This window comes from Aotus nancymaae, unplaced genomic scaffold (genome assembly GCF_030222135.1).
Source record: "Aotus nancymaae isolate 86718 unplaced genomic scaffold, 86718_ANA_hifiasm-v0.15.2.pri h1tg000036l, whole genome shotgun sequence".
NCBI classification, from domain to species: domain Eukaryota; kingdom Metazoa; phylum Chordata; class Mammalia; order Primates; family Aotidae; genus Aotus; species Aotus nancymaae.
Window position 1 is genome coordinate 63,954,601 of NW_026988450.1, and position 21,726 is coordinate 63,976,326.

General features: G+C 33.9%; 1 protein-coding gene across 3 annotated transcripts in view; it reads right to left on the reverse strand.

Moving 5' to 3' along the window:
- TRPS1 (transcriptional repressor GATA binding 1) overlaps nt 1-21,726 on the reverse strand; it is a 262,134-nt gene that overhangs the window by 157,965 nt on the left and 82,443 nt on the right. For all 3 annotated transcript variants that reach the window (XM_012443290.3, XM_021671341.2, XM_021671340.2), the window contains one exon: nt 20,782-21,385. In XM_012443290.3, the coding sequence (XP_012298713.2) occupies nt 20,782-21,385 (604 nt within the window). The remainder of the gene's footprint in view (nt 1-20,781; nt 21,386-21,726) is intronic.

Here is a 21,726-nt window from a genome sequence, read left to right on the forward strand (position 1 = left end):
CCTTGCTAGTGAGCTCCAGGCTATGTGGCACTAAGGGAGGGGCAGTGCCAACGGCATGGTTTAGGGAAGCCATAATTTCTGGGTTTTATTGTTGTTTTTGCATCTTTCTTTTTTCTTTTCTTTCTTTCTTTCTTTCTTTCTTTCTTTCTTTCTTTCTTTCTTTCTTTCTTTCTTTCTTTCTTTCTTTCTTTCTTTCTTTCCTTTGTCATCCTCCGCCACCTCCTCCTCCTCCTCCTCCTTGTTCTTCTCCTTCTTCTTCCTCCTCTTCTTCCTCTTCCCCTTCCCCTTCCCCTTCCCCTTCCTCTTCCTGCTTCTTCTTCTCTCTTCTTCTTTCCCTAATAGCCAGCTGGCATTTTTAAGGTCAGAAAAAAGATGTGGAAAATGGAAATACTCCAGATATCAGAAAACAGAAAAAATAAAACAGAATTTCATCACTTTTGCCACTCATTCTTCAAAACATGGACAATGACTCTTCACTAAGTAATGGCAACTTGATCCTCTATTGTTAAAAATTTAAGACAGCCACAAAAGTTATAATAAATCTGGGATAATCACACATTTTTATTTGTCTAGAAGTTTAGTCAGATTATGTTTTCAAGAGATCAGTAATTAAAAATAGTTTAGTGCCTATAAATTCATCAAACCATTCTGTGAAAGGAAAGAGATAAGATGGAGAAATGAAGAGAAAAACTGATGCAAGAAACTAAGGCAATCAAAGGGCTTCAAAACCTGATAGGATACATGTAACAGTCACTCTAAAACCCACACATCTTTCTCATTTGAGAAAATGTAGATTTCTTTTCCTGGAATATTTCTTGCCAACTATGACAGTTTATGCCATTGAAAGGAAACTCTGGTTAACCCCAAATTGTATGCATCAGGTATATCCAAGATATACTTGTTCCAAATACAGAGAGACATATGAATAAAAAGATTTACCACATGTTGAAGATAATTGGTCCCAAAAATGCCATCAAGGGAATAATACATCAACATGGACACAAAAACTCAGTACATCAATTCCTAGTTACAAACATATTTTTTCCACATGTTGATTCTTCAGTTCTACCTTCATTTCCATCCTTACCTAATGAAATTCTAAATGGACACAATTACTTCTCAAATCATTCACTGTTATTAGAAAGGAGGGAGAAATCTGGCATTACCTGTCCACAATTCAGGTACATTGTCCTTGACACAGCAATTCCACTTCCAGGAATTTGGCAAAGAAGGTTCTGCGAACAAGATATCTTTGGCAAACACTATTTTTAATAGTGGAGGAAATGGTAACAGGTTGCTTATTTGTGAATATAAAATATTATAAAAGTTGATGCCTGTCTATACCAATACCAAATCTTCTTAAATATTCAGACACGGATTTAAGGCAAATGCAAGAAATATACTTTGGAATGAGCACTTCTGCAGATATTTACAATTTCTAAATAGCTTGATAACATAAAATATTCCAAATACCTAAAGCAAGGATCCTTGTCAAGAAGGTGCCACCCAGCAGATCACACCAACATAATCTAGGCAGAGAAGATTATGTTCTTCTCTGCCCAGGCACTCCAGGCACCTCTTAGTATCAGTGTGGACTACTCATGTGCTCCTTGGTCCATTTCTGTCCTGAATGTGCAACCTACCATGTTAATGATTCCCTATACTTCTGCAGCTCTTTCAGGACGGCTGTGTGGTAGAGTCTAAATCCTCTTTCAGCATTCATGATATATCAGGGATTGGAGTATTGGATACAGTGACTTTCTAGTTGTAAGAGGCTATGGTTTTAATTCCTCTGATAGGGAGAGTTTTAAACCAGTTGTGTTATATTGGGGCAACATATTTAACTTTTTTATGCCTTAGTGCCATCATTACAATTGAGCTGACAATGCCCAACATCACAATGTTATTTGGAAGATCAACTGAGATGATGACTGTGATGGTAACTGGCATAATTCCTGACATGTAGGAGGACAAATTACTGTTCTACTTCCCTCAAGGCCAATACCATGTGTTATTGACTCTTGTACTCCCCCAGCAAAAACTACATGCCAGACACGTTTTATGAATTAATGAAGAGTTAATTTGGACAACAAAAATAAGGCTTATATAAAGGTTAAGTTGAATATTACATACATAAGCATATATATACAAATATATATGTATACAATTCAGATATTTTATCCTACATTTCCTAATCCTTGGATGTCTCTAAACTCTGAAAATATTAAATTAAGATATAAATATAGACATAATTGTAGACTTTTTAGCTTTATACATGCAGATTTTACCATGATGAGAATATTCTTTTTCTTCTTTCTAATTTCCTCAAATTTAAAGTAAATTTTTAAAACATAGTTTACTATAAAAAATAATCAACAAATTAGCACTGAATAAATTGTTCTTATTTATAGTTAATTTATTTGAAAAGTCAATATTTTATGTTCTGGTTTCTGGCATGACCGCTCTGAAAAATACATCAGAAAAAATGTTTCCACAAAAAAGTTATAATTAACAGGATCAAAATTTCACATAGTTCCACATCTCTAAACTGATATAGAAATTTAATGATTATGTAACTTCAACTATATCAGCAAATACATTTCTTTTACTAGCATACATCAATATCATCCCTATTAAAATACTCTGTAAGACTGCCTACAGTATTTCAGATCAAAATAGCTTTTACTGAAATAGACTTTCCTGCCTCTCTGATTTAGCATCTCACTTTCCCTTATCAGCAGATGGTTAGCCAAGTTCTATTTAAATCCATATGTCTTCCATAGACATCATACAAATACTGAATTAAAAGATGAACAAATGTTTTAATGCTGATCAGATTAGCCTTTAAGTGAAAAAAGTAACAAAGTGGAGTTTCATTTCCTGCAAATGACTTTTACTACATCACGGTTAGATGACTGAAGGAGTTACATCCTTGTAAACTACCCAGACAAAAATAACTCACTGTATGAGACAAGATTACAGAAAAAGACTTTCCTGACTTTGATTATTTTTTCATGAATCCTTCCTCTCGGCATGAATTCCAATCCTGGCAGGCAATAAATCTGGTACCAGAGGGATACTATAGTGTAGACATGGTTCAACATCAAGGCAAAGAACAGAAGAGCAGAATACTTCACCAGCTTTCTTTCCATACAGCTATAACCTTTCTCCCTCCTTTCCTTCCACTAATTTGCTAAAGGGTCAAGAAAACAGACAAGCATGCCCACTTGAGGAAAAGAGCTCTGTGACTTTATAGATTTCAGCTTCATAAATATAACCTGTACTTTTATTCATCTCTTCTAGGCAAAGAAATGAAGATGATGAGGTTGGGTTTGTAGTACAAACATCATATGCATTCCTGAGTTCACAAAAGCTTTCAAACTCTCCTATCAAGGTTTGTCTCTCGTTAACTCATGCTGCAGGCTTAAGGAATAATATCTACTAGTATCTTTCTCTTCTTCTTATCACACTTTCTGGGCTATATGCCTTTGGGTCTCTGAGTTGGTCATAAAATGATCTAGATAAATGGTCTCATTACACATTTCCGGTTATCTTGAGCTCAGTACCTAATATTCTAAAATATTTCCCTACTTCAGAAGGAAGCAGGACATTATTAGTATGTTAAATCATTCTTCACATTTTTGTTTCAACACTTGCCAGCACTGTGCACTATAAACTAATAATGTACCTGTGCAGAAGACTGATTAAGTTCAACCAAAATTGAATCTAGAGTTAATTTTATTTTTTAAAAAAAGGTATATAAAAAAATAAATTTTGGAGTCACGATTTTAGAAAAATGATAGACTTTTTAGGTTTGAATTGAAACTTTTTAAAGCCTAGAAATGCATTGGCAGATTAAGTCTCTAGATTCCTGTGTCACAAAATTTCATGAACCTTAAGAAATCTCTGCTTCACCAGAGAACTCAGAAAAAAGATCTGTATCTATAGATATAGATATAGATCAAATGTTAAAATGTTCCATTAGAGCTCAAATACTTTTTATTTTTATATGAACCCTAAATGGCTGTAATTGATTTTTTCCAGAGTAAGTAACTCACTAGATAATGTTATACCCTAAAGGTTGTTGGAAATAATGCACAAAGTAATAATTTACTAATTTGTCAGTCCTAAAAAGAATATTCAAATAATAATCAACTTACAATTACAAACTTAATTAATGGTAGAAAATTTATACGGGCAGTATCATACAGGAATTAAAATGTGGTTTCCAAATGTTAAAAAATGCATATATCCTTACATAATTCTATTCAATTAAAGATATATTGATTCTAGACCTCCTAAAATATTAACAGTATAATAGGCCCAACAAGAAACAGAAACATAAAAATGGCACTGTCCTCAGGAACTCACAATGTGCTAATGGATAAATTAAGAGACCTAGGATTTTCATTATCTCTCATATCTTTGTTCTACTGTGTCCCATACTTGTCTAAAAGCTCCTTGCTTTTAGAGAAAAAATCTCTCTCTCTCTCTCTCACACACACACACACACACACACATTCACATGCACACTTATTTCAAGCCCAGGAAATATCACATAAATTCCAACATTGCCATGAAATTCATACGTTAAAATCATAAGAACTGGAAACTACACACATGCCAACTCAATCCCATGTAAACCAAAACCACCATGTTTGAAATTCATCATGTTTGTTCATTAAAAATACAATAACCAAAACTTCTGACTGAACCTGAATATTGGGCAGTCAATGTTGCCAGCCATAAGAAAGGTCAGACCTGCTTGGGCTGGTCCTCTGGATTAGTCCTCAAGATTGGGCCTGTGAGCCCAAGTGGAAACTCCAACTGTATCGTGGTTGTTACACATTTCCAAGACTTTCATCCACCTGCAGTTAGGTTAGCTATTATGACGCGAGTACAGATTGATTATCCTATGATTAGAGTTCATAGACCTTCAAGTTTGGAAGTAACTACCTAAAAGCAATCTAGATATAAAATTTAAAAGTTTTGTTTAAAATAATGGAAAATTGATATACTCAAGGTGGTATATACTTTTTTAACTTTTAAAATTATAATACATCTTCAGAGAATTTTCAAAAGAACTACCATAAATTCTGTGATCATCACACAGTGAAGTGTGGTTGATATTTTAAAAGGCATTTTAATTTGTACTTATTATAACAAAACTTTAAAAAGCATATATTTTTTAACATTAAATGGGTAAATAGGCTAGTAAAAAGTCATAAATAGGCCTATCTCTCAGATCCAAATTGTTTACAAGAACTGAAAGCTCTAAAGCTTGGAAGATTTTAATCAAGACTTCCATTAACCCCCTACCAATAACCCAGAGATTGTAGGAATTTTAAACAAAAGGGAAAGCAGAATGCTTTTAAAATGACTTAATGTGATACAGTATTAAGATATATAACAGTGTTAGCCATTAAACAACAGGTGATATATCACAGGCAAGCATTTCTCTTTTTTCTCAATTATAAAATAAGACATTAAACAAGACTTGAAAACAAGCCACTGGGTTAAATCTAAAAGAAATGATCAGTGAATAAATCAGAACACCAACACATCAAACTAAAATGCTAAAATCTGATAGCTCTTATATAATAATGAATCTATCAGACAGGCAGAGTAAATATGGCATTCATTTTTAAATGGGTATTCAAGAATTTTTTCATGCATATTTTTTCTTTGATAATATGTATATATTACCCCAAGTAGTAGGGTTATTTTTTATTTATGTTTGAATAAGCATTATTTACAGATACACATACTCTCCATATGCATATTTATATATTTAAAAGAAAATAAACTTTTTGAAATTATTTACATAATTAATTACGTTTTTAGACTTTGATTTAAATACCTTCTGCTCTAAAACTTACTCTTCTCTTAGTTTTGCTGTTATAATAAGACAAAGCATGCATGTCTTTGTGGTGTTTCTGAATCCTGTCAATTAGGAAAAGATTTTGATATACTCACAAGATCTTAAAATTTGATCTCACTGATGTTAAAATGTCACTACAGAGGGGTCCTCACTCAATTTTTTTACATAGATTTTTTTGTTGGAGTAAAAAGCTCAACTTCTACTTAGATTCTCCTTAGGTCTTGCACTTTGTTTCTTAAGCATTCCAAACACCACTTTTCAAGAGCCAACTGAAAAGCAACCTCTTCTGGACTAACTGCCCTTGATAGATTAATTGAGAAGAGGTCATTTTCATTTCTAAATTTTTACAACATTTTTTTTAACTATGTGGTACCTGAAACACTTTTTTCTCGTGCTGTAATCATCTTATTGAACATTATTTTTGCTACTGGTTTGCAAAAGACTTAAAGAATCAGTGTCTATAGCTTGGTCATGTTAATGTTGCTCCTATAATATTCTGAACAAACTAGGCTTTCAGTTTATATTCAATTATTAAATGAATGTCAATTAATTTGGAGGTCATTCCAACTCCTCTATTCCCTATGAAAAACTACGTTTCCAGCTATCCACAGATATTTTCATCTGAATGCTTTACAAACTTCCTAAGTCCAAAACCAGCTTCATTATTTCACCCTCACAAAACAGCTAACTCTAGAATACTGCTAATGGTATATTGAAAATAAATATAATAAAGCGTGAGAACCTTGAACCAGGTTACTTGGATGTGATCCAGTTTGATCCAGCCATTCTCTAGCTGGGTGACTTTTGGCAAGTGACGTAACATCTCTGAGGCTCTATTTCCTCTCTGTAAAATACAGCATCTATATCAAGGGGTTATTATGAGGTTTAAATAACTTGCTTCAAACAAAGGGTAAAGCCTTGCCCATAGTTAGTCTTTATCAAAGATTAGCTATTATTTGTCTCCTACCGGTCATCAAAACTCAAAGCCTCCTTTTGGTCACCGCACATATTAACTTTGCTAACTCTTGAAGATTCTCTGCCCAGCATATCTACAGAAATCACTTCCCACCTTCACTATCCTAGTGTAGGCTCCCTGTTATTACTCAGGGTAAGAGATAAGCCTACTAATGAGTCTTCACCATCTCAACCATGTCCATCTTCTTTCCATGCCAACCTATGTAACATGGTCATATTAACCCTATTAAGGTGTAATCAAATTATCCTTCACCCAAATCCTGGAATGGTTCCCTAATTTCCTTCTGAGATAAAATTTTTCAAATAAGCATTTTAGAAAACTATCCTAACCTGTACGTCAAGTCTCAGTTCCTCATACTATACTATACCTATCTTTCCATCAAGCTTTTCTTTTTTCTATAGCCTGAAAATGCCCCTTCCTAATCTCACATGGTTTCCTCTATATGGCTTACCCTTCCTGCTGTCATATTCACCTGCTAAAAGTCCAGCCTTTCTTTCAAAAACAAGCTCAGAAAACCTTTTGGGACAACTAAGTCGGTTTTCTCAACAGAATGTGATCTGTTCCTCTTTAAACAATCATACTCATTCTCGTCTCCCTTAACCTCTTTTATGGAAATCTGATTGTATTTTAACTGTCAGCATACCTGTCATATCACCTACAGCTAATTGTATATAACTTGAGTACAGAAACCTTGATCTACTCATTTTCATACCCTTTATAAGTTCTTCCACAGTTTCTGCCTGAAACCTAGCAGGTGCTAAATTAATATTTCTCAGACAATAAGAAATTTTAGAGACCAGTATAACAGGAAATAACTCTACAAAAATATCCTCTATTTTTTTTTCTATTTCTATTTCTTTCAAGTTTTAGTATAGGTTAGTTTGGTCTAGTGAATGTCCGTTCATTGAAAATAAATCCTGAATCCATATGAATATCAATACATTTTAAATTTGGACACTCACCAGCATGTATTCAAATCCCACAAACAGAAGTGTATTTTGTTAAAATTTCATGAACTACAAAATATAATGAAACTCCAGTGTTATGAAAGGACTTTGCCTAGAGAAGTCTAATGCTTGGAGAAGCAACAGAAAAGAGATAGGATATAGAATAATCTCATACTCTTTCCTTTAACACCTGATTTTCATACTTATCTTACAATAGACTGTACAAATAGCTGTAAGCAAATAAAAGTAAATTTAAATATTTCAAAATTCAGTTTGTATGCCAAACACTTCACTGAGTTGTTATTGGCATCAATTTCATGTGATCACCAAAACACATTAAGAAATGTGACACATTACGAAATGTTTTGGAGGCAGTTAAATCCCCATATATGTATAACTTTGTAAGTATATTATCCTATGAAATACTCTCTGAATGGCAAGGTGACTGAGAAATCTTTCCGTTATGAAAGTGAAATCTATACCTGACTGATTCTTTGCTGGTGCTTAAGAAATACACCTTATTCAAATTATCATAGTTATTAACTTTTCCCCTATAATAATGTTTTTTAAAAAGTTAGGGTTCTATTTCTTAACTATCACTGCAAGGCAACTCAAATTAATGAAACCCAGTAAATGATACTGTTTTCTTGTTTCTCAGGAGTATATATAAATGACTTGGTAACAACGTGACCTATGTTTGTCAAGAAACTCTACTACTGTGTCGTCCCATTGTAGGGACACCAATTCTTGAAATTTAAAATTGCAAGCAAGTGCCAATTATTCAGCTATAAAGATATTCAAAGAGGCACTATTTATAATAGCAAAAATTAGAAATAACTGTCCAACAAGAAGAAATCATGAGATAACTCTTCTAGGACAACTACTACAACATAGAGTGAAATACTGTGAAATCAATAAATATGATGTAGCACAATATACACTACTATAAAAAAGCTTATAATTTATTATAAAATAAAACTAACAGTTATTTAATAATAAACATACAAATCCATGTTTGTGTGTGCATGTCTATATGTGTGAGTGAGCATGTTTGTGTGTACATGTCTGTGTGTGTGAGTGAGCATGTCTGCGTGTGCATGTCTGTGTGAGTGAGCATGTCTGTGTGTACATGTCTGTGTGTGTGAGTGAGCATGTCTGTGTGTGCATGTCTGTGTGAGTGAGCATGTTTGTGTGTACATGTCTGTGTGTGAGTGAGCATGTCTGCGTGTGCATGTCTGTGTGAGTGAGCATGTCTGTGTGTACATGTCTGTGTGTGAGCATGTGTGTTCATGTCTGTGTGAGTGAGCATGTCTGTGTGTGCATGTCTGTGTGTGAGCATGTGTGTGCATGTCTGTGTGAGTGAGCATGTTTGTGTGTACATGTCTGTGTGTGAGCATGTCTGTGTGCATGTCTATGTGTGAGTGAGCATGTTCGTGTGTGCATGTCTGTGAGTGTGAGTGAGCATGTTTGCCTGTGCATGTCTATGTGTGTGAGTGAACATGTCTGTGCGTGTCTGTGTGTGACTGAGCATGTCTGAGTGTGCATGTTTACGTGTGTGACTGAGCATGTTTGTGAGTGTGCGTGTGTGTGTGTACAGAAGTGAATACATTAAAAATGTTGAGAACTTACTTTATTCTTTTTGCTTGTTATTTTCTAAAACATCTATAATGAACATATATCTTAATAGGAAAGATAATACCAAGAAATCCTAATTTAACATCCTTTTCTCTTTCCCTGGACTTTTCCAACTTATTTCTCCACTTAATCCCTAGCCTCACCCTAGAGGCCACCTCTTCTCCTGAAACCCACAGGAGCTAAGTAGAAATGTGGTCATTTTCATTATGACCACCCGTACTTCAAATAATTCATATATGAGTAATAACATATGAACTCCAAAGGAACATAAAGAACAAAGATAGGTTTATAGTTTTAAGATTTCAGAGGAATGAAACTGAATTATTCACATCCATTAAATAGAGTTTGAATGATTCACAGCCAATTTTATTTTTATAATTGTAATGAAACAGCTGGGATTAGAGTCTATTCATGGACTCATAAGAAATTTGCACCCCACCTACTAAAATTAGTTTCTGCATCCAAAATTCTGATTTGAACATCTGACTGTGAACAAAACAGGCATCATCGCCCAATGCCAAGAAACTGAGGAAGGAGACTTTAAGCTTGTCACTTCCTCACAGAATTATTTTCTCATTGTGCTTTCATCACTTTAACTTCATTCATAAGCAGCCCCTTAACATGATTCTTTTGTAGCAAAGTTGTTTCCAAAGAATGAACTTTCTTGTACAAGATAAATTCAAAAAATATAATTTTGAAGCTTTCAGACTATATGTGTGACAGTTACTTATAACTTATGGATTGTCAGCCACCGGTTGGAAATCATATTTAATAATTTGTAGTTCAAATATACATCTCATTGGACATCAGCATCATTACGTCTAAAATATAAGAATTTTGTCTTAAAGTTGCCTTGGGTATTGTCAATTCACAGATTTGAATGTTTAAGGTTTTATAGGAAATTTACTTGACTCTAGATTTGCTTGACTCTGCAACTGTCAAGAGATTTGAGAAACTGCATACTTCAAACTATAATCTTCCAAAGCAGGAAACAGTGTATGAGGCTTGAGTGACTCACCCAGGGTCACACGGCTAGTTAGTCACAAAGTGAGTCTAGAACACAAAGCCTCCCTTCCTCCAATCCAGAGCACTTTCCACTACATCACAAGGGAAGAGCAAAAAGAAAACATAACATCTAATTTTACCAGAAAATAAAATACAGGCAGGCCTGAACTGCAGCCAGAGTTAAATGTGGAGCATACCTACCTCCAAACCCAACTGGAACCTCAAAGGTTAGTATATATTTTAGACTCTTCAAAAATATTTAAATCACATGTGAATTTGAGGAAAGCTCTGATTTAAAAAACTCAAAAACATCCAGTAGTCACACAACAGAAAGTTATGACAGTGTGTAACGAACTTGTAGACCACAGACTGCCCATACAGATAATTTACACTTTAAAAATATCCAACTTCCTAGAATTAGTTTATAAGTCAGGGAAAGAGGACAGATTTTCCTGTATTGCCAAGGAACTTTTGGGTAGCCAATTTCTGACATTAAGATTTAGATAAGCCAAATATATGTATCTCCTAAAATATAGCCAGCATTGCCTTCAATTATATCATGCTTTCAAAACAAATATACTTCAAAAATGTAACAAGTAAGGGTTTTTTTCATTATTCAATGAACAAAAGAGGATGTTTCAAACATTCTACACTGAGTCTTTTTTTTAAAGAATAGCAAGTAATTATTTTTAAGTAAAGTGAATGTCTCTTTCAAAGGTAGTGTTGTACATTTTTAGATTCCATATAGAAGGCTGGCTTAACTTGTTGGTCTTAAACATTCATAAATAACAACATACACGTTTTCATAAATCTATGGGTAAGAGTGGCCCAAGAATCTGTATTTTTAGCATATAGGTAGCACAAATGCAATGTTAACTCAGAAAGTATTCTTGCCCCTGCTCCTTCAAATTTTCATAAGAAATAATAAGGATATTCTAGACTTAGCAATAATATACTGCATATTTCAAATGTCTAGAAGAGAGGACTTGAAATGTTACCAGCACATTGAAATGATAAATACTTAAGGTAATGAATACTCCAAATATCCTGACTTGACCATTATTCTATGTTTGCAAAAAATTCCCATGTATATCCCACAAATTATGCAATACTATGCAACAATAACAGAGAAAAATAATATTCTGACATTCTGAAAACTTTATCAAAGAAAAACATGTAACAGAATCAATGCATTTAATATATTTCAGCAACAAAGTAAAACAAAGATCATTAAATGCCATCTTTTAAAGAAAAGAGAAATCAATTCTTTTCTGTTGTACTCCCTCAAATCCTACCCCATTAATCACACATCCAACAAACATCTGGGGAAGGCAAAAAGTTCTAAACTGGCTTAAGAAAGTGTGAAGGGTAGCAGGAGTATCATCCATGGAGACAAAGCAAGAGAAAAGAGAGAAATTATTCCCCTAAGAAAGGCATAGCCTGAGTGGACTACTTTCAGTTAAAACCCTTGAATCAACTCTGCTTAAAAAAAGAGTTCTTCTTGCAAATCAATTTCTCTAAAAAATAAACTATATTGCATATGCATATAAGGTAAGCATATTATACCATTTACCTTGTATTAGGCACATACTGTATTCCACATATGTGATATGCCACTTGCTTTTCTCCTAATTTTTTACATCTATCATTAAATAAGTCAATTTACAATTTAGAAGTTAATCTTTAAATATTTCTAGGATATTATCTCCATGCATTTTTATGAGCCAACTTATTTTATATCTTAAAAATTACCCCTTTAGATAATAGTGACTTGAATATTAAATACCATTTGTTATCAATCACGTACTTTCTCATTTAAATAACTGGAATTATACTATATGAAATTATCCCAAAAAGATGATAGAGCAACAGAACAATATGTACAAGGAGGTTCATCAAAGTGTTCTTTATAAATAAAAATTGGAAGTAGCCTAAATGTTCATTAATAAGGACTGTCTTAAACATACCAGGTTATCACTATTCCATGGTCTAATGAGGTGCAAAATTAAATATTGTGGGATATATTTGTAGAAGAGGAAAAATGTCCACAATATATTGAAAATTTAAAAAGAAAATTATAAAACAATGAGGTACATTATCCTATACATTAATAAAATATATATTTAAATATATATAAAGGATACATTAGATGCAAAATATGAACAGATAAGTATTGATAGGTTGGAATTTATGAGTGGTTTTCATCTTCTTTACAGTATATTGTATTATCTGATTCTTTGTATATACACACATAAAAACGTGTATGCTTAGATGAAACTAATTCTGAAATTGTAGAAAGTCCCCTAGCATTTATTAGTAACCATATTGAGCCAACAGGGGCTATGCAATGGTTATGACTGGGGACTCTAGAACCGCCAGGGCTAGAATTTAATCTCTGTCATTATAAGCAGTATGATCTGGGCAAAATACTTAATATCCAAGCCTCAGTTTAGTCATTTAAATGATAGGGATAATAATAGTTTCAACCTCAAAGAGTTCTGGTGAGGATGAAAGGCATCCATCTGTTAATAAACTAATGGAAAGGCAGTAAACTTAATCCTACAAACTGTATGTTAAATTACTTCGCAACTGGTTATAAGTATCCATCTATTTTAATCAAATAATTTATTTTGTAATGCTTTCCTACACAATTGCTTTAAAAGTTTCACCAGATTTTGTTTTCCTCATTAAAAATTCAAATTTGATAGCTACAAACAGGTATTCTTGTGCTACCCAATGCATATAGCTACACTCAGAAAGTTAATTCTCTGGGATTTTATGTGCTTTGTCTACCAAGACTCTTTTTATGACGGAGCCTCAGTCTTGCATACAAAATTTTAAACCAAATGTAACACTACAGGCAAATGCAATTCAATAAATCATGTTGTCATGGATCTTATCACTTCCTTCACATAAAATATTGTTTTAACCAGAAATCTATTTTAAAAATCTTTTCTATTTTGTACCTTAATGATTCATAGTCACTAACTTTTTTAATGTTACCAAAATTATAAAGTGTATTTTGCCTTTAAAAATAGATATCTATACTGTATATACTTAGCATTTTCTGTTTATTCATAATGTTCCACATATATAAATTTCCACGGTGAAAATGGTTTATCCTTTTCCTAATATGTCTAAAGTAAATCTTCAAAATTAAGAAACTACCTTTTTAAAAGAGACAAGTTAATATATAAAATTACAATCGAGAGGAAGCATTTGATCATTCTGACATGAATAATGATGCCAAATGCTGAATTTGTCACAAGTGTGCTGTTCTCAGAAAAACAAAACCAAACTAAGATCCCTTTGCTTCAGTTCTAACCACTGATACAAAGTCATGTTCCAGACTTCAATGTATTTGTAAATTATAGTTCATTATAAAAGTCTGTAAATGGTGTTGCTTCTCCAAAAAAAAAAAAAAAATAGGGTCTTCAAACATCAGTGAAACAATTTGCATGTCCTTAAACTAATAACATAACTAGATACAGCAATACCCAGCTTGCCAAGCTTCCTTGAGTTAATTGGGAGAGCAGTCTAATAGTCTTTGCCTATAAACATTTAAGGAAAGTTTTTGAACAGGATCTAAGGGAAGGGAGAATAAACTATATATGACAATGGAAATAATATTTTTTTGGTGAGAATAACAAAATCCACAAAAATCAAAAATAAAACATTTTTGTGGCATTTTAGATATTCATGTGTAAAATTGACCCATCAGACCAGGCTTTGCCAGAAAATTACCAGATTCACATCAACACTATACATCTCATTTTTGAAACATTCTGCCCCTGTGGTCCTGAAACTTGGGCCACCTTCTGTATACTTTTCACTTCCAACAACTAAAAATGTTCAACAATGGGTTATTTTGGGGACCCTGTTATCTCCTGGCTCATGCAGTCCACGGAAAAGAGAAGCCAAGCAAAAGATAGTTATACAGGAAATAATGAACAGATACTGTGCTAAAGGATGACATTTCACAGTGACTGCAAACCTACAGTCCAATTCACTAAGATACATCTGTTTCACCTGCTTTAGAAACCTGGACCAGCAGAACTACGCCAGACCTCATAAACAGTCTAGGTTACAAGAAGGTTGTTGTTGTTTTTCAAGTCCTTCTAATGTTGGTGGGAGTGTAAACTAGGGCAGCCACTATGGAGAACAGCATGGAGGCTCCTCAAAAAACCGCAAACAGAGCTACATACATGTTCCAGCAATCCCTCTACTGTGTATTTTTCCAAAGGAAAGGAAATTAGTGTATCAAAGAGACACCTGCACCCCCATGTTCACTGCAGCACTATTCACAATATGGAATCAGCCTAGGTGTCAAATGACAGATAAATGAATAAACAAAATGAGGTAAATACACACAATGGAATATATTCAGTCATAACAAAGAATGAAATCCTGTCATTTGTAGTAATATGAATAGAACAGGCGAACATTATTTTAAGTGAAATAAGCCCAGAACAGAAAGTTAAACGCTGCATTTTCTCACTTATATGAGGAAGCTAAAAATAAAATAAAATAAAGTTAATCTCATAGAAACAAAAAACAGAACAGAGGATATTGGAGGATAGGAAGGGTGGGGGAAGAGAGAATAGGAAGAGATTTGTTGAAGGATATGAAATTATAGCTAGATGGGAGGAATAAGTTTTAATGTTCTATAGCACTGTGGGATGACTACAGTTAACAGTAATATATTATGTAGTTTCAAATAGCTGAATATTAAAAGTCCCTCATACAAAGAAATTATAAATGTTGAAGTGATGGCTATGCAAATTACCCTAATCTGCCCACCTCACATTATATGTATCACAACAACACTATGTTCCCCATAATATGTACAATTAAAGCGTGTGCATAAAAATAAAGTGCTTTAAAAAAGTGTGTGGGCTAATGAAGCAGATTTATAGAAAAGAAATTAGATTCTTAGAAAATCTCATTAATAAAACTAATAAAAACAAACTTCTATACCTATGAAATTGGTTTTAGTTGTTTTCTACTGTCAAAAATGGTATATAAATGTAAAAGATGAATAATCAATAAATTTTAAAAAGCTACTTAAAGTTTACATGGTAAAACAGAATGTTCATGTTTACTATTACACATAATGAATTTGATACATGGATTGCATTTTCAAAATCTAAACTCAAACATATTTGAGTTTAAATCATATATTTTTCAAATAGATGTCAACAGAAATACATCTATATAGCACAGAAGCACAGACATGTGCAATGATTGCTCATCTCTGCATATAGTCAATAGTTTTTAATCATTTATTTTATTCTCAGGCAAAAAAAAAATACATCAACTGCTACCTAAAGAGAAACTATCAACAGGGCCTAAAGTCACGGCTTCATAACCAGTGTTAACAGAGGTATATACTTTCCATTTTTCCCGATATAGTCTGATCTCTTTGGTATTTTACATATACACATGTAAAAGTTCAAATCGGGTGAGAAAAACAGTTATGTACATAACCATTATGTTAAGTCAATGCTACCGCTATGATAACTGGAATTTTGTTTTCATTTTAATTAAATATAAAGCAAAATATCGAATATCACTTTTCACTTCAGACCATGTCTAGTTTAAAAAAGCTCCTGCAGTCTTCTGTCAGTGGTTGTAAAGGCATTCAACATTGTCACTTGTTTAAATGTCTGTTTGGCTGCCAATGGACTGTCCCCAAAAGAACATTTTTGCATCTCAATAGTCTGTCCGGTATCAACAATCTTTAAACTATAAATTTAACGCCGCTGAAGAAAAGGGGAAATAACATTCACATTGTACTGTCCTGGTATCACACTTACAAAATGAACAAATAATCAGACTATTTCCACTTATCTAGCACTCTGCATCTGAGGATCTCAAATGGCCTGACAAACGTTAATTAACTAAGCTGCACAACACTCCTGTGAGGGTGGCAGGCAGTTTGATCCTCTCCAAGGGACAGATGAACGGAGATCCGGGGAGGCCCTTCCTTTGAAAGTCAGTGGCTCAACTTGTAACTCAACTTCCAAACTTAGAACTCAACTCCCCAAGCCCATGGTTGAGCATCTTTGCTGAAGCCAAGCAGCACAAAATGTAGATGTTAAAACTGACAGATTCTTCTAAAAAAATTTAAACTGGAAACCAAGATCAATCTCAGGGAGATTTATCTTTCCTGTGGGTGCAAGAAAAACTTGTTCTAAAAACTACAGCATTTGAACCTACAGAAAAATCTGAGCCTATGAGTTAGCTATGACACTCTGTTTTGAAAAATAACATGGATGAGTTTACCTGAATGTTGATTTGCCATGAACTCCCCCTAAAGATTCACCCAATAAATTAACTGTACTTCTGCATTTTTATTAACAAATGAAAAACTATATGATGTTGGTTTCTTTGTGTGTGAAATTTAATGACCAATTTTTGGGTCCTTATTCATGTAGTTATCAGATAAAAAGGCAAGTTTTCTGCAATGTAATATCCAATCTAAAAATTCCACCACAAAAATAAAATCCAGAATTTCTTATTCAGGAAACAATGAGATTAATGCAGTTGCATCTACATAAGAGTTTATCTAAAAAATAAACACCTTTGTGTAGATGTACATCATAAAAAACCCTGTCAGAAAAGAACACAACTTTACATAAACCCTGACTATACTACACTATACTATTCCACTTAGTTTAAAATGATTAAGAAATATCTACTGGAATATATAAAATAATTTACTTATACTTTTAGCACAGGTAATTTTAAACATGTTAACCTCTTCACAAACCTAAACGTTAAATCTAAATAAAAACACTGGGTTTTCAAAATAATATTAATAAATATTGGTGACCATTTTCAGGAGGTGATTCATATTTTATAAGATCTATTCTAGAAATGTTAAGATAATAAAGTTGTCATATAAGCTTGGACTATTTCTAGCAAAGATTCTAAAGGCCTTAATATTTCTTCCTACTAATACAAGAAAATACCCAATAATTTTGTAGAAATATTGTGCAATTAATATGCAATGAAAAGTCTCGTTTTCCTAGAGCAGTTTACATCAGGTTTAATCAGATCAAGTTTATGGCAATGTGACTTTTGTCACACTCAAAGCACAGTAGAACACAGGAGACATACACAACCTAAAAATTTTTATATTAAGATCAATTTCATACTAACAACAAGGGGAAAATATACACATTTGCTAAATATAAAATACATAAATGATATCATATTGAACACAAAACTAAAAGCCAAACACTGACCCTGACCTATGCCAAAAAAAAAGGAGAAAACCACTGATGTTAAAGAAGAGAACATTTCGAAATTTTAGCTCTTCTTGTGATTCTTTTATTTCCTTCCTCACTTTGAGTAGTACAGCAAACTTTCATTGCTAAAACCAGTTAAAAAAAAAAAGTTATCAGAAAGACTAACATGCTGAAAGCAACATTTTAATTGTGTGCTTTGTAAAACAATCCCAACTACTTTCAGCCTTTTCTTTTAAAATGTTTCCATTACATACCAGCATAGTATTGAACTATGTTAAATCAACATTTTCTGTTGGGCAAGTTTTCCATACTTAATTCTTGATATCACTCTGTACGGTATTTTAAAATGACTAAGTTTTACTTTTAGTATTAAAAACTGTATATATAAATGTTAATATACTTGCTCTTTTAATGCTATGTTGAATAAACTACTTAATTAAAAAGGCACTTCTAAAATCTGATAGTTTACATTTCTTAAATTGCTTACAATTTCTGAATAATTGTAAGGTAGTTAATTTCAAGTTATAGTTTATTGTTTAAAATATAATTATGCATTCTGTAGGCATATATTTATATACTACTGTAATTTTTGTTCAAAACATGTAAATTATATTTGTATATTTCTATGGTGTGAATTATTACAGGACACCTTCACTAATAACTGTGCCTCTACAACTACAAACTTAAAGTACTTATTATTATTATTTTTTTTTTTTGCCGTTAGTAAACATGACCTCAAAATTCTGCTTTTTTTCTACCACCAGCAGGGTAATGAATTAGAGGCATGTATTTGCTGTGATAAATACCAACTAATGCCACCAAACTAGAATTTGTGCCAAATTCACAATCAGAATGGGCTACTTCTTTCTGTTAGATGTCTTAAAAAGCTCATCATCTAAGATATGTACACATTGAAAATTTCACATATAGCTAATAACCTAAATGTTGTACAATAAATTAAATTGGCTACCCTTCCTATTCCAAATGTCTAATAAAATTGGTGATTTCCGAAAGCACTATTCAAATATAAAATGTGAATCTTTTAAGATTTAAATTTTAGTACAATCACAGAATGACTCAATGCTTTTCCTTTTATAAATGTATATGCACATATATGCATACATTAATGTAACTTTATCTGATCTCTGAAATTTAGTAAATTACAGTCTTTGAAGATAATAAATCATAGGGTGAGGAATTTGGCTATTATTGTGGATAACAGCTAAAGAGTCTCCTGTTGAAGGTTTCCTACTTCAGCAGCTAATGTGGAGGAACTGAAAAGGCGGTTAAAATGATGCAACAGAAACTTGAAATCAGGGATTTAAGGAAGTGGAGGAATTGAGAAAAACAATTTTTTAGAAAAGTATTATCATCTCCATTTTGCTCAAAAAATGTAACCACTATGGTCACGTTTTTTATGCCACTGCTTAATTGTCATTTCAAAGTCTTAGAGTATACAAACAATAGCAGAAAAGGTAATATTCTAGAAACAGTCAAACAATATGGCATCAAATGAAGATGTCATGGATGAAAACAATTTTAAGTGGAAAAAGGAAGGGGGTTCCAGTAATACAGATATAAGGCCCCCAAATATACCATACTCTCAAGATAAAGTATTAATTTAATAAAACATAGGACATTTCATTCCTGCCTTATAACCAGAAGCCATAAGTCACTTGATGCCAGAAGAGTAATGACATGCTAAGAAAACAGATACTGACAATTATAAAAATGCAGCTCCATGTATATTTATTTGAAGGGAGTTCCCTAAATTGAACCCTCTCTTGAAGCGCACAGAAACTGTTTCTCTTTTTTAAGAAGTTACTCATAATAAACTTGCTTCTTCCCTGAAAGAAGGAGTCTTTGTTTCTCACTGTACAGGGGGCATCTCCTCTTCTGTATTCAAGCCCTTCTCTTAGCTCCAGGGCATGACTACAGATGGGAAAGGTAACAGCTTTTATAATTAACTGTGCACCTCTAAGGGGTGTTTTTCAACTCTGCTAGAGAATACTGAGAAGCACAGATAGGCTTCAGAGAATCTGCAGGAAATGAGAGCAGAGCAGCCAAGCAGACATTGGGAAGAGCAATTTTTCTCCCCTGTATACATCCAGAGAGAACTCACTGGTCTCTGACTCGCAGGTCAAAGCACTGGGCTAACAGAATTCTATTTCCTACCTGGATCTTCTGTAAAGGTATCTAGTTTCTGATCCTACCTTCTATGCACAAACAAAGCTTGAAAATCATCCAGAAAGCTCAAAACCTTCACAGAGTTAAGGTAAAATGTCCAAGATGTGGTGCCTCAGGCATCGAGCAACTATCACTTATTGGGAGCTCATAAATTTTCAAAATCTAAGATTTTTTTTAACAATGTTGAGTCTACATAGTATGAAGAGAGTAACTGAGGATCTTACCTTACTCAGAGGTTTTGTTTTCTTTTTCCACATGGAACTAGGTCTTTCCCCCTAAAAGATCCTGTTCATGTAAAATACATGGTACTCTGGCTGCTTTTCACACTATTCACGTTTAGCTTTTCTCATTTTTTCCACTCTTCTTGGCCACTCAACAACAACAAGCATTGTCATTTGTACATAATTATACCATGGCTTTAACAAAAAACACTATATTTTTGTATGAACATCTCATCAAGGACATTACATTCTTAGTGATTTAAATCTCTGCTGACTTCCTTATTAACCATATACTGTCATACTAGCTTAAAATTTAAAAGTCATTTAGTTATTTCAATGTAACAGATGTGCATCCTTCTGGGATTCTAAACCTCCCTTCTCCAAATATGGCCTTGTTGTTTTGCATAATCACCAGGAATGATTAACCAACATTCAATCTGAGCTAAGAGCAAAGACAAACAAGTGACTGTCTAACACGGTACCAAGTAAGTGCCCAGCACACACAAACACACATGAGCTACTTGCTGCCACATTGGCCTTAGGAGGTTAAATCCCCAGATTGAGACAGATCATTAAGGTTCACTTCACACACAACACAATCCTATATAGAAAGAATGTGTGGTCCTCCTTTTGCCCTTCAAAACAAATGAATTATTTAAAAATGAAACCTTCCTACCCGTAACAGGGACTGGGATTCATCCTTGGACTTGTTTTCTCCCGATGCAGGATACTGCTGGGGGAGGGCCCCAGACTTCTCTCCACCAGCTGGCACCCCCTGCAGGAATCCCTTCGTCTCCACAGCCAAGCCATATATAGGTCGCGCCAGGTGGGCAGCTTCCACATTGGGGCTATCCCTCAGAGTCTTTGTCTGCTCTTGGGTGCTGGACACAGGCGTCAGCAGCCCCAGGCTTGCTTGGGTGTATGACGGACTCCCCCGCAGGATGTCTGCCCCTCTCCAAGTCACGTTGCGAAGGTCATCACTGGAACTCTCGGTCCAAACTTTCTCTTTGAGCCCATCCTTCTCTTCTAGCTTCTCTCTCTTCACCACACTCTCAGAAACTGGCTCTCCCATTTTAGAGTCTGGGGTTAGCAGATTGTAGACTTTGAAGTCAATTTTGGGCTCCTCCTTGATGGTGGATATGGCATGACCGTCCTCTTCGCCGTTGGCTGTAGTGATGTCCTGTTCCTGGCAGTGAACAGTGTTGAAGTGCTCCAGTAGTGACTGAGTATCGGCAGCTGTAAAACTGCACTGACGGCATTTGTAGCAGCTGTGTGCTCTCCTGGAGAAGAAGAAAACAGTCATTGCAAAGACAGCGTTCTGAAGGGTTGTTTTATTTTTAATAGCCTTTCAGCACCTGAATTTTCTACCTACTCAGGCAATGTAGTAGATAGAAAGAAACGCAATATTCTTAACACCCAAATCTGGAATGTAATTAAATGGCATTTTCGGGTCTATATAAAGAATGCAAAGTTTCCTTGTTATATTAACAGTAATAGGTATCTCTCTCTCTCTCTCTCTCTCTGTCTCACTCTCTCTCTCTCTCTCTCATACACACACACACCACACACGCACACACTCTGCTCGTGCTTGTGCACATACATTCCAGGTGATTAGCATTAA